General features: G+C 38.5%; 1 protein-coding gene across 2 annotated transcripts in view; it reads right to left on the minus strand.

The window, feature by feature from the left end:
* MMP16 (matrix metallopeptidase 16) overlaps positions 1-12810 on the minus strand; it is a 279717-nt gene extending 266907 nt beyond the window's left edge. For both annotated transcript variants that reach the window (XM_027577350.2, XM_027577340.2), the window contains exon 1: positions 12222-12810. In XM_027577350.2, the coding sequence (XP_027433151.1) occupies positions 12222-12353 (132 nt within the window). In that variant the 5' untranslated portion in view covers positions 12354-12810. The remainder of the gene's footprint in view (positions 1-12221) is intronic.
* Positions 12811-13799: the final 989 nt, after the last annotated feature.

Genomic DNA, 13799 nt, shown 5'->3' on the forward strand with positions numbered 1-13799 from the left:
CCCTGCTCCTTGGGAGCCTGCTTCTCCCTCTGCCTCTCTCTCTCTCTCTCTCTCTCTGTCTCTCATTAATAAATAAATAAAATCTTAAAAAAAAAAGTGAGCCTTTTGTCTTATATACATGTAACAGTATGCAACTTTGAGGCAAGATAATATACTCTGTGATTACAATTATGAAAGGTACTTTGAAGAATAAGTAGTAGAGAAGGTTATTATAAAAGCATAATGGGCTCATTTTCTGGCGGGGGCTGCAGATGGGGATTAGAGAAGGCCAGATAACATTTGCTGGTTACTAAGGGATGAGTACAGGGGTAGGAAAGAAATGAAGGACTTAAACATTTTGATGAAGACTCTGAAGTACATGGATCTTGGTATATCCAGGAGGAAAAGAGAAAACAGAATACCTGCTTGAACAATGGTTCTCAAAGTTTGGTCCAGGAACCCCTGGGGGTCCTAAAACTCTTACAGCAGTCCACTAGGACAAAATTATTTTAATATGATGCTATTTGTCTTTTCACTCTCATTTACTTGCAATTGACAGTGCAGTTTACCACAGGCTACATGATTTACAGTATTGTGTGAATACAGAAATAAATATGAAAATCCAACTATCTTTTGTTAAGCCGGGTATTACAGGTCTTTGAAAAAATATAAAACAATGTCTTTTTTACTAGTGTTACTTTGTAAAATTTATTTTTCATAAATCTTTCTGTTTATCACTCATTTGAGCAATTTGATTATGGTGTGCCTTGGTTTAGTTTCCTTCATGTTCCTTGCACTTGGGATTCCCTGAGATTCTCTGATCCATGAGTTTATAGATTTTCTATAAAATTAGGTAAAGCTTTAGTCATTATATCTCCAAATACTCTTTCTGCCCCCTCAGATTACACATATATTAGGCCACCTGAAGTTGTCCCATATATACCATGTTCCACTCACCTTATAAATGTTCTCTCCCTGTGTTTTACTCTGGATAACTTATATTGCTGACTTCAAGTTTACTATTTTTTTTTCTTCAGTAATGTCAAATCTGTTATAAATTTCAAGTGTATCTTTAATGTCACATATTGTGGTTTCAATCTCTACAAATTCAATTTGAGTCTTTTTCAATATCTTCCATGTCTCAAGTTTTTGAACAAAGAATACAGTTATAACAACTGTTTTAATATTCTTATCTGCTAATTCCAACATCTGGGTCACTTCTGGATCAGTTTAGATAGACACTGTTCCTCATTATGAGTTGTGTTTTTCTGCTTCTTTACATGCTTGGTAATTTTTTTTTTTAATTGAATGCCAGACATTGTGAACTTTAAACTGTTGGGTGCTGCATATCTTTGTATTCCTGTATATCTTATTGAGCTTTGTTATGGGAAACAATTAAGTCACTTAGAAACAGTTCGATCCTTTCAGGCCTTGCTTTTAAGACTCTTAAAGCAGAACTAAAGCAGTATTCAGTCCAGGACTTTGTTCCCACTCCCGGAGCAGGATGGTTCTGAGTACTCTGCCCTCTAGCCTGTAAATAATGAGGTTTTCAAGTATGGCTGATGGGAATGGGCACTATGCCCAGCCCTGTGTGAGCACCAAGCATTGTCCCTTCTGATTCCTTTAGTTGCTTCTTTTCCCGGCCCCCAACTGCTACTTCACAGGAATGAGCAGATCAGTTCTCAACTAAATATTCAAGGGAACTCTCTACAGACCCCCAGTGCTCTTTGCTCTGTGAAGCTCTCTTTTTTCTGGAATTCTGACCTGTAAATTCTAGTCACCTTGGTCTCCTCCTACCCCCAGCTCCATCTCTAACACAGGGAGCCTGCCTGGCTCAACCTGGTTCTGCATACCCTGTACTATTATCTGCAAGCTCTATCAAGACGGTCAACTGAGACAATTGCAGGGTTCATTCTGTTTGTTTCCCATCTTTTAGGGATGACATCCCTTCATTATCTGATGTCCAATGACTTGAACACCATTTTTTCCCTATATTTTGGTTATTTCACCAAGTAGGGTAAATCAAGAGCCTGTTATTTATCTTGCCCCATTATCCTTTACCTCTTTAATCTCACAAAAACCCATGAGTTGGGTACCATTATCTCTACTTTACACATGAAGAAATTGGGGCACATGATCAATCACCTGGCTTACTCAAGTTCACTGAGCTTATAGTGATACAGCTAAGATTTCTAAGCATTTCTTTGCAAGTTCTTGCACAGAGCCATTATGATATACTGTCTGTAGAGGAGGTGAGAGATAGTTGAATATTTACCACTGAGAAATGTTATACAATCAGCTAGATTCTCACCTTTGTAAATGGGTTTAGAAACAGTTCTCCTTGAAAGGCTAATGAATGAAGTAAGTGAACCCTGAAAGCTATACACAGCAATGATCTTAAGGACTAAAGATTTTTTTTTTTTTCAGTCTTTGGTCAACCGCCAAATTGAAGTTTCCATTCCCTTCACAACAAAGACAATAACCAGATATCAGGTCCATTCTCAAACAGTGAGGAGATGCTCACTAATTTCTGAAGCATGGATCCATGTCAAAATTAACCTATCTCTGAAGAAAGTCTCATTTATATTACAATTAAATATATTAGAAGTAATAAAATAAACTGGTTTCCTTATAGCTTCTACCCAGTTGATTGCAACATATAAAAATAACGAACTCCAAAACTCACAGAACATGCCAGGTAGTAACCGTATTCATACACATTCTTCCATGCAGGGCACGAGAACACAGACCTGTCATGGGTTTTCCTTTACATTTTCTCCAATGTTCTAGTCTTTTCATGTTGGAATGTAATCACATCTTCCTAAAACTTTTAAAAATCACATTTAAAAGAAAAACTGCAACATGGCAAATAGTTGAGAAAGGAAATACTATGATTAATGTGAAATTATGCCACATTTAATATTATATGTAATTAAACATAGGTTAGCAACTTTCTAATGAGGGGAAAAAATCATAAGGAGTATTCAAGAGTAAAACTATGGAGCACTACATACTCAATCTTGAATCAATAAATCAAATCAACAGCAGTCTATTCAGTTTTTTACTCCAGGCAAGACTCTATGCTAGGGTAAACCTAGCATTTTCATTTTGTATATTAATTATCTATTTTCAGTTTGAAATACAAAAGATGTGAACCGTGGAACTTGATCATACTGTCTTATTGGGAAATTGGAGATTCTTGCCTCTATTTACTCGGTTAAGAGCCCAGACTCTGCAGCCAGCTTGACTGCTTTGATTCTGGGCTACTCCACTTTGGGAGAATCAGAGCTATGTGGCCTTAGCAAGTTCCTCAACCCCTTGATGTCTCAGATTCCTCATTTGTAAAAGAGAAACAGCAGTGTTAACTCACAAGATTGTAATGAAATTTCAATGAGTTGATATATTTGAAACACTTAGAACATAATCAGGCACTCAGCAAATGTGCAACCAGTGTTAATTAACATTGTTTTTATTATTAAAAGAAGGTATTCAATAAAATCAATTCTATGCACCTCTGTTTTATTGGTTATTTGGACCTTGTCTAATTATACTATAATGCCAGCACATAATTGTTTCTAAACTCTGGTCATCTCATTGGTGGGAACGAAGGTACTGAGATACACCCTATTCTTATTTAAGGAGATTGCTTGGCATTTTCTCAATGCTATGATTACAAAACCTGTGCTACCAACAGTAAAGATCATAAATCAATTTTATGAATCGTCAAAATAAGGCAAAGACTGCTTAAGCAATTTGCTTGAGTCACCAACGGAACAAACAATTTTACTCAATCCACATGCAGGAGTAAATCAGGAAGTTACATGAATAGAGTTGTTACAATATTAAAACACCCAGATCTCCAAAACCGTTTCATCGGTAACTGGGAGTGAGTTTTTATAAATTTGCTCTCAATTTCATACAAATCACTGAGTATACATTTGATTCCGGAAGTCATTTGAATCTCTTCTCCCTTCTTCACAATGAAAGAAGGGAGAAGGGATGCAAATGTGGCTTTTTATAAAATTTTACCTGGTTTTCAAGCCTGGTGTCCTATAAGCCATAACTCAAATATGAAATCCCTCCAGACTCCAAACTAGAAGAAACAAGTAGGTCCACAAGGAGGAATTGCCTAGCAATTATTTAAAGTAAAGAGGGAATGAAGGCACAGCCATTAGAAACCCGAAACAAGTTCAAATATCTAATCACTATAAACAATGAGAAACTATTACCACATGGTATGAATTCAACTGTGAAAGTTCCCATGGAAAAAATGCCTCCACTGACATCACTCAGGGTCTGACTCTGCATCAGCCTGTGCTAAGGCACAAGCCTGCATTCCACTGACATCACCTCAGGTGCATGCAATTTGGGGACATGAAATAAAGTTCACAAAAGTATCTAGCTTCCCTTAAAAAGAGGCAGTTTATTCCCCCTTAACTTAAGCGTGACTAAAACAAATACTGTAAAATTCCATTCCAGTGAGTATTTTATTTGGGTTTATTTGGTCATTTGAATACATCACTCTAAGGACTGTTTCTCCTGAGAATATCTGTGGGGCCATGGCTTACTTCATTTATCCATGTCTCATTTAACTGACTAGATTAAGAAACATTTTAAAAATCTGAATGATGCTTGTGAGGATATTATATCTTAATTAAATGTTGGTGTGCCCCATGCATTAGTGACTGCCTTTTTTTATCCTCTCTCCTTCTACCACAGGTCATAGTATAATCTGCTCAACTGAAAACATGTCTGAGGTTCCTATTTAAAGAAGTAACAGTTTCACACTTTTGTGACTCATTTCGTACATACATACTTTTTAAAAAGAATAGGTAAAATCTGTATTTTAAAATCTGCTTTCGTTGAAAAACATGTATTCAACAAAGGCCTAGGGTAAACATTAAAAATAAGATAACTTTAGTCTCACAAGCTTTTAAAATTGGATTTTTGCTACATATAACCTAAAAGGCACGGTCAAATTAAATTTAGCCCACCTCTCATCTGTTAAGACTACAATTATCTCACTAGACATTTTAGTTAAAATGAGAATGTCAAAAGCACCTGCAGTCACTATAATGTATAGCTTCTCACCTACTCTACACCTAAAAGCAAGGGATATATAAGGCAGTCCTGCATTATAACATTTTTTTGTCAAGCTGTCATACCCAGAACTCCTGGCCTCCCTGAAAAGTGCTAATTTCCTTCTTAGTTCATCAAATATGTAATCACTGGTGCCAACTGGCTCTCAGTAAACCCATATCACATCTTAAATCATAAACCATGTGTTCATTGATTTCTTTAAACTCTCTATCATTGGCTATGATTCATTTTAAGGCATGTGATTGCACCTAATGTCCTTGATTTTAAACCAAATTCTTCTACTCCATTGGAGTCTTTAAACAGCTCAATAGCTCCCTCTAGCCTCCTTTTATATACTACACTCGCAGATCACATTTAATCAAAGGTCAGGGGGCCATAGTGGGATTATTCTTATTCCCTTGGCTAAACTTCTGTTAAAAGGCTCATCAACATATTCCACTGATCCAAACCCATGGATGCACAATGCCAAATGACTGTGGTGAAACACTAAGACAAAGAACATTCATTCAGAGTGCTAAATGACAGGAAGCAACAATCAAATATGGTTTTATGAATAACCTCAAAATCTATAAATAACTTTCCCATGAAAAAAGAAAAAGAAGGCAAATAAAAAAATTGAGTGTCACACATATTATTACTTAGTATTTTATCCTTTTAACATGGAATATTTTTGCTGTTCACATAAGCTGCATATTCTATAAAACAAATGGAATCTGATTTTTCACATTCAAAATCAAATGTGTTATGAAGAATAAAAATAGCCCTCAAAGAGCCATGTGCCAAAATTATTTTCCACAATGGGTAAAAGGGATAGACAGTATAAGCATTTCATTTCACTACAAAATACATTTTGTATATTTTGTATAGATAATAATTTGAATTTGAGACCCTTTCCCACCACAAAAAAAAAAAAATTGATCTTATTTCACCTTGCCTTTTTAAGATTTGCTAACTTATAGATGATATCGATTTTTCAAAATAACATCAAGCCACGTTTTTAACATTAAATTTTTAAAATATGCTACCTTGGCCAAAAATTGATTTTAAAATTACAAATAATTTGCTGCCAATGTTTTTATTACTCAGCAGAAGGCTAGGAGTATTTTCAAAATGGAACACCCTGTGTCACTACAGATGATAACAAATGTTAGCAATAAGTTGCCCATTCTGTATGTCTTCATGATATCCACTTCAGATACCTTTGACATCTAGTTGCCCCCAAATCATACGGTAAATATGTACAATTTTCCTCCATCTGTACAAAGTAAAGCTTCGAGGCTAAATACAATAGAATTTCAAATTTGGAACTGTCTTTGGTGATAGTTTCATTCAATTTTTGTTTTTGCAGATGCAGGCATTAAAGAAATGACTTGTCCAAGATCAAAGCTATTAGTACAAGAACCAAAGTTAAAGCCTGCATCCCTTGACCTCTGGCCTAGGGCTCCATTACATTAAATTGTTAGCTACCTTTTATTTCCAGTGTTGTAAGAACAAGATTGTTGCTGTTTAAAAATGTCTTTGCTGCCCATCCCCCTCCTTCCTCTATTAATTGAAAAAAAAAAGAATTTTATGTTCTGGATTAGGTGTAGAAAAAAGACCTGGCCCAAGTTATATACTGAATCCCACTACTGTAGATAGGAAGCACATGGACCTTGAGCCAATTAAAATAAACAAGCCCACTGAATCATAAGTCCTGTTTATTTTCCATGGTATTACAAGATGAACAGATTTCTGCAAACTCAGTCTTGTAAAAGAAGGTGTGAGCTGAACTTGACATTCTATGATAGTAACAGATGACAAGACAAAATGTGCAAATCATATTCCTAAACTAAACTGTCTAAGAAAAGCCCACGGGAAGAAAATGTACTGATGTTAGTGGTTGATATTCAGTATATTACACTTTTTAAAAGTGAAAAAGGTATTAAAATAAAATCTTCCTGGACCAGCTGGTATGTCCTAACCTGATAGACTTTTATGTAATTAGATGCTATCATGATAACTTACCTTTATATCAGCATCCTTTTTTTTTTTTTACTAATAATATTTAAAAAGTACTGAGTGTTAAACTATGTGAAGGTATGTTCCCATCTATCCATCGGTCTAATATGATATACATGTATTCATTCAATCATCAAAACACTCTATGAGGCAGTATGTACAATGAGGCTCAGAGATTAATGAACTTGTCCATTATTAACTTAATAATTAACTTGCAAGTAAAAGAGCTGGGATTAGAGTCCAGCAATCTGGTGCCAGAATATGTGATCTTAAGCACTATACTACTCCACAGTAAAAAACAATTTGGTGGGTGTAATTATATTCACAGATATTTAAAATAAATTGTGACAAAAAGTAACATGAAAAGTGACTTTCTCAATTTGAATATTCATGCTGAACGGTCAGAAAGTTCCTGAAGGAGCATAAGGAATTTTTTTCTTTTGACATTGAACAAATTTAAGTAATTGATTCCAATGTCCAATGGCTTTTTTTTTTTTTTTCATCCTGAAATAATTCCAAATGGTCATTTACCAAATATTCTGAATAGGTACATTCTGAGTAGTTGGGGTAGGTCAGGCCGTGAAATAAATTTACATAAAATAATTGATTAATACAACTTCAGAGAAAAGAATTATACCAATGAACAAGTACCTTAAAATTTTATGTTCATAACCTAAAATAGCAATAAAAAAAGTAAAAACTTTAGATCTATCACTTTTAACCTGAATCCAGAGATTAAAAAAGCTGTTATTGAATCCAACTCTCTTTACTTGATGGGAAAGAAGACCCTGAAAGAGGAAACCGAACTCTGTAGGAAAGAACAGAATTGGAAAGTTGTTCTCTGTGGATTTCTCAGGGATAATAAGAGACAACCTACCTTGCTGGGCTACACTCACCTGCAAGGGTTTCATGAGCAACCCTAGATCTGGCGAACTTGACCAGACAACTCTGAACAGAGAAAAGCATAAGGGGGGACACACACAAGAACCTGAGGGCTACTGGGTCTTCCGGTCTCCTGGTCATAGTTTTGGGTCCTTATGAACATTCTGAATGGCCAGCATACCTGGGATGTCTTGAAAAGCTTGGAATTTGCAGTAGATAAAAACCTTCATGCATCAGTCAGTGACACAGGCCCTGTTCCTGCCCAGTAAAAACTGCTACACTGAGAATTATGGGATGTAATCAAAACAGTCCCTTACTCAAGGGGGCTGACCAGATCTGTGTCAGCAACCTTCCATGAGCAAATGAAATAAGGCATGTTGTTTATTCTGACCTTTCCAGTAGATTCAGATAAACCTGACAAAGGTGAATAAATACCAAATCAGTTAAAGAAACATACTGCAAGGCAGGAAACGGTTACACTCATGATTCATAGTATTTGTCATGAAAATCTTTTTTAAAAATCTAGAATCTCCCTTCTTTTGTGAATTAAAAACAACAAAATCAATTTTTGCTTTATCAAGAATTTTTGTCACAAAAAAGTAATCTTCTTATGCATATGTGCATCATTCAGAATACCACATTTTTATTTTACCATTGACTTAAAATAATTTTCCTCATTAGAAATGTGTGTGATTCTTTAAAAAAACAATAAAGAATATGTTGCTCATATATTTAACATTTGACAAACTGTCAAAGTTGATGATGAAAGTTATTACTATCATGAACTATATATATATATTTTTTTAAAGCGGGCTCCATGCTGGGGATGGTTGGGGCTTGAACTCACGACCCTGAGATCAATACTTGAGCTGAGATCAAGAGTTGGACACATAACATAACCCACTGAGCCACCCAGGTGCCCCTCATGAACTATATTCTATCTCAAATTTCATAAAATAATGCTTGCAATGTACAAAAAACCCCACAAAAATTAAAAAAATAAAGAGCCTCAGGATCATGAAAATCCCTATAAGAAGACCATTATTTTAGAGACAATATGATATTTTAGAGCATAGAGATACAATCCTGAGTCTTTGTTAACAATTTAGCTTCGTCTGACCAATGAACACTTCCGATTCAGATTGCTGTCCAATGATAGTAGTCTTTGACTTTCAGTTAATATTAGCAATGTATTTCCTTTGCATCATGGTAATGACTACACACTGAAAGGCCCACTCCCCAAAAATGGATCCCATAGTATACAAAAGTCTTTAAACAAATATACACTGAAAATCTGGGACTAAAAAGTGTTCTTCCTAAAACATATAAGGAGAGGAATGAATTGAATCTCTTCCATAGTACTACTTCTGGTAGTGTCTGACCCTTTCTTAGCTGTTTAGATATTTCTTTTTGCTTCTTAAAAACAAAAACAAATAAAATGTACTCTTTCTCTGTAACAGGCTTTCGTCAGCATATTAAAAAAATATCTCCTGTTCTGATAACTGAAATTATATGCTTATATTCTTAAAAATAAGGCAGGAAAGAGTTAACATGAATATTTCTACTCAATCCCCAAACCTCCAGGGGGAAAATGTTTTTGAACCTTAAATTATAGGGATGAAAAGTACAAGGGTCCCACCAATTGTGAAGTTCAGTGAGGAATAAAGCATTGTAATCTCAGCTGTCAGCATAAAAAGCATTTCTCAGAAGCTTCGTTCCAACTATAATAACTTGGTGTGCTTGCTAGAAAAAAAATTTATGATCATATGAGCTTCATGCATGATTGATACCATTACTGTTTATTTTAAGACTGTCCTTGAGAATCAATCAAATAAGCATTCCCCGTGTATGTTTTGCAATCAAGAATGAAGAACACAATATAAGTGCTTTTCTGGAGAATATGTGATGGACTATTCTTTCCATTAGAGCTTCCTACCAAAAAGAAATACCTAATAAAGGTGAATCAGGCAGAAATTCATGTCAGGTGTTCTTTATAGTATGTTGAATTAACAAGCAGCTACTCTTATGATTGAAAAAAGAAAAACAGAGGTTATCATTACACATAAGGAAGTATATAAACCCAACTAAGGATATGCTCAAGTGCTTAAAAAACTAATTGGAAATAATACAAACTATGAAGCATAATCTAATCTAAGTCATTAGGAAATCTCCTTTGTATCAAAAGAGGTTTTTAAGGTCTCAGATTGCACGAGCCTCTTATCATTCATAATTACATGTTTGCATTGTATAATAAATATGGATGACATAACTTAAATACTCTAAAAAATAACTCTTTCCATGAACGATTTTTTTTCACATTCATATTGAAGAAGGGATCATGTATATTTGAAATGAAATCTCTTTTTTAGTAAAATCAACTTTTCTTGCATAATAATATGATTGAACTGAGGGATTCAAACTATAAAGAAATACGGTAAAATTTATGTCTAGCCTCAAAAAGAAAACTTAATAATCATCCAAACACTGATGCCATCCCAACAATCTCTGAAAGCAAATCTAAGACTTTCCCAAAGCAAGAAGCCATCAATCCAGACTCTCCCTTCTAACTTCATAGTGAGCAAAATAAAACCAAGCACTTACTTTTACCCACCTTCCCCATGCCTCACCTTACCACCATCACTACTACCACCAAACTGAAGCAATAGGCCCTTCGGCTTACAACGTAAATAACAGCTTGCCATTTTCATTCCTTCAGTCCATGAACTAGTTACTCCTTCATTTCAACATTAAATCATCTCTTGATTTCAGTGTTAGATAGAAAAAATCCATCGGTGGCATATAACTCTAAAAGTTCAAATTTGCAATCAAGAGAAGTCTGGACTTTCAGCCCGTTTGCATCTCTCTTTTTACTCAGAAAACCAAAGTTGTATTTTTCAAAAGGTTAAACGTTTTGGTTTTTGAAATGGGGTTTCTGTGTAATACAATCATACTTAACATCTGTAAACTTCTTTAACTCTTGATAATGGTTCTTACTTTTTCAAATACTTTGTTTCTCTACCAACCATCACTTATTACATGGAGTCCTAAGAACAGTTTATATAAACACAGTTATATTCAGAATATGGCCTCACACATGGCATTTATTATGCACACTTTGTATATAAATCTGTTACGTGAAATATGTCCAAATGCTGTGCAACAGGTCCTGCTATTGTGTAAACACACTCTCAACAAAATGACAGTAAGCTTTAAAAGAATCAACAATATTTTAAAAATCACATTATTCTTCAGAGACTTAATTGTAATTCTTTTGAGACGTCAGAAGACGGAAGATCTCATCAAAAGTAGTATATTTTACTAAAACCCTCTTACTGTCTTTGTATTCCACTGTGTATGTTATAAACTGGAGTTAGAGCCCAGGTGTATACACACTTTCATTGATTTACTGCACATTACTGGCTTTAGTGCTGAGTTGATGACAGGAAGAGTACTTCGGCAGAGGTCTGACAAGTCCTTAACCTCAAGTTCCCTTCTGCTTTATGTCTGTCTGTTCCCAAAGCTGTCAAAGTAAAGCAAATGACAGACTAAAACCTCTCAGTTTTGCCCTGAGAGTGTGAAATCAAACTAAAAACACACCTCAGAACTATCACATTGGGCCACGTTTATTTTCAATTGGCGGGGGAGGGGAAGAGAAGACACTTTAAAAGAGATGGATTTCATGTCCTCTGTAGTCAGATCTAGTTACAGTGTATTAAGTTATGTCTAAATGAAAAAAAAAAAGACTGTCTAGTCAAGTGTTTTATCACAAAGTAATGTTATTAAACATATGAAGTATTCCCACGCTCTCTTCTAGATTCTTTGATTTTAACCCCCTTTGTTAGGCACAGAACATGGGGAGAAAGATTTCAGGAACAATACCAAGGAAGCACATGATGCCAAGCAATGAATTCTGTATTTCCTGAACAGTTTATTCATCATAAACTCAAACTGCTTTTATTAAGCCACACGCTTGCTATATGTAGGACTTCTCCTCTTCCCTGGGTGACAAGCATGGACCAGCTACAAATGTATCTCCGAGCGCGCAGCATCGTGCTTTGTGCTGCTGGGGATAACGGATTCTCAGTCTCGCGCGCATCCATCACCTAAGACACAGGGAAACTCAACAAGGGTCTCGGCGGCTGCAAAGCAAACAATGTGTAGAGACGCAGGCTGCTCTGAGCTACCAGGATCCCAGGAGTGAACGCAATGTTTCAGGGAGCAGCCCAGGCAAGGGAGAAGGAAGAAAGCTCTCATACTCTTACCTCCACATTGAAATACTGCTCCGTTCCGCAGACGGTAGCACATAAAATCCAAAGCAGGGTTTGCAAGAAAAATACCCCCGAATGATGCACGAAATCCAACCGTCTTCCAGTGCTGAATGTGAGTAAGATCATAGTGAACTGTGCTTCAATGGATGGACGAGCTCCCCTTCGTTTTCTCCCTTTCTCCCTCTCCCTCCCTCCCTGGTTTCCTTTCAGAAAAAGTCCTCCGGGTGGGTAAGGAGCCTGCAGGTTCACCCACAGCCGGACAAGGGTAGGAGACTGAGGGCCCAGCACTCGGCAGCCCCCGAGAAACAGCGGCGGAGGTAGGGTCAGCAGCAGCCTGCATTCACCATCCTCGGGGGCCCGTCACCGGGAACGTGGCGCCCAAGTTCACCGGCGGTTCCGGCTCAAAGCGCCGAGTCGCAGCCGCAGCAGCAGCCGCCGCCGCCGCTGCCGCCGCCGCCTCCAGCCCGTGCGTCCTCCTCCTCCTTCTTCTCCTCCTCCACCGCCCACTCCTCCGCCGCCGCTGCCACCTCCTGCTTCTGCTGGAAGGGCCTCCGCCGCTCCTCGCTTCTCGCCTCTGCTTCTTCTTCCCTCCTCTCCTCGCTCCCCTCCAGAATGTTCATCCGTAATCTACATAACTCCTCCTTCCCGGGGGTCTGCCTGGCTCTCGGGCCCTCAGCGCGCGCGCGCACACACACACACGCACACACACACACACCGGCGCGCGCGCGCGCGCGCGCACACACACACACACACACACACACACACATATCTGCACATGAGCACACACACAACTCCACACACAGACGCGCGCGCTCTTCTTAAAGGAGACGGCTTGTGAAGGGGAGACGCTACTGTACCGCGCACTGGAAGTAGCCAGACCTCCAGAGGGGCCCTGCACTGGGACGAGGTCCTTGACACACTGCCCACCCCCTCTTCCCCGAGACTGGAACCCAGCAACCCGGGCGGCTCCATTCTTTCATCTCGCCCACCCTCTCCCGAGCATCTAGAAACAAGTGCGCCCCTCCCCTGCTGGGGACTGGGTGGGGCTCAGGCAGCGGACCCTGGCTGGGGCTGGGGAGCGGCCCAGGCCTGGTCCCGGAGAGTGGCTGGCGTCCTCAATCAAGCGTCCCTGGAAGGTCGGGGGAGCGCTGGGAATCCGGGAGCACCGGAGTCACTGCGCGCTGTTCGGACGCTGGCGTCGGTTGCCAGGCTGGTCAAGTTTGGGAAGCCTGAGATGGCAAGTCCCGAGCGTCCAAAACTTTGTTGGGGTCCACCGACCGAGCCTGTGGCCCGTTGTTTCCCTGAATTTCTTCTACCATCGCTACAGCCCGCCTTTTCGGGCTAAGGGAGTAGGCACGGGATTTGGGGGTTGGTGTCTAGTCTAATACAGAAGCGGGAAGAAAATGCTCACTTTCCAAAAATGTTCTATCCGGTGGACGTACGTACACACTGGGACCCAAGAGAGGTGGTCCCGGGCGTTAACAAAGCCCCGGGCCAGGGAGGGTGGGGACGCTGGAAAGAAACCCCGCTGCTAGAGCGAGGGGAAGGGCTGAGGAGGAAAAGAGGGGGAGC

This window comes from Zalophus californianus, chromosome 4 (genome assembly GCF_009762305.2).
Source record: "Zalophus californianus isolate mZalCal1 chromosome 4, mZalCal1.pri.v2, whole genome shotgun sequence".
Lineage (NCBI taxonomy): Eukaryota > Metazoa > Chordata > Mammalia > Carnivora > Otariidae > Zalophus > Zalophus californianus.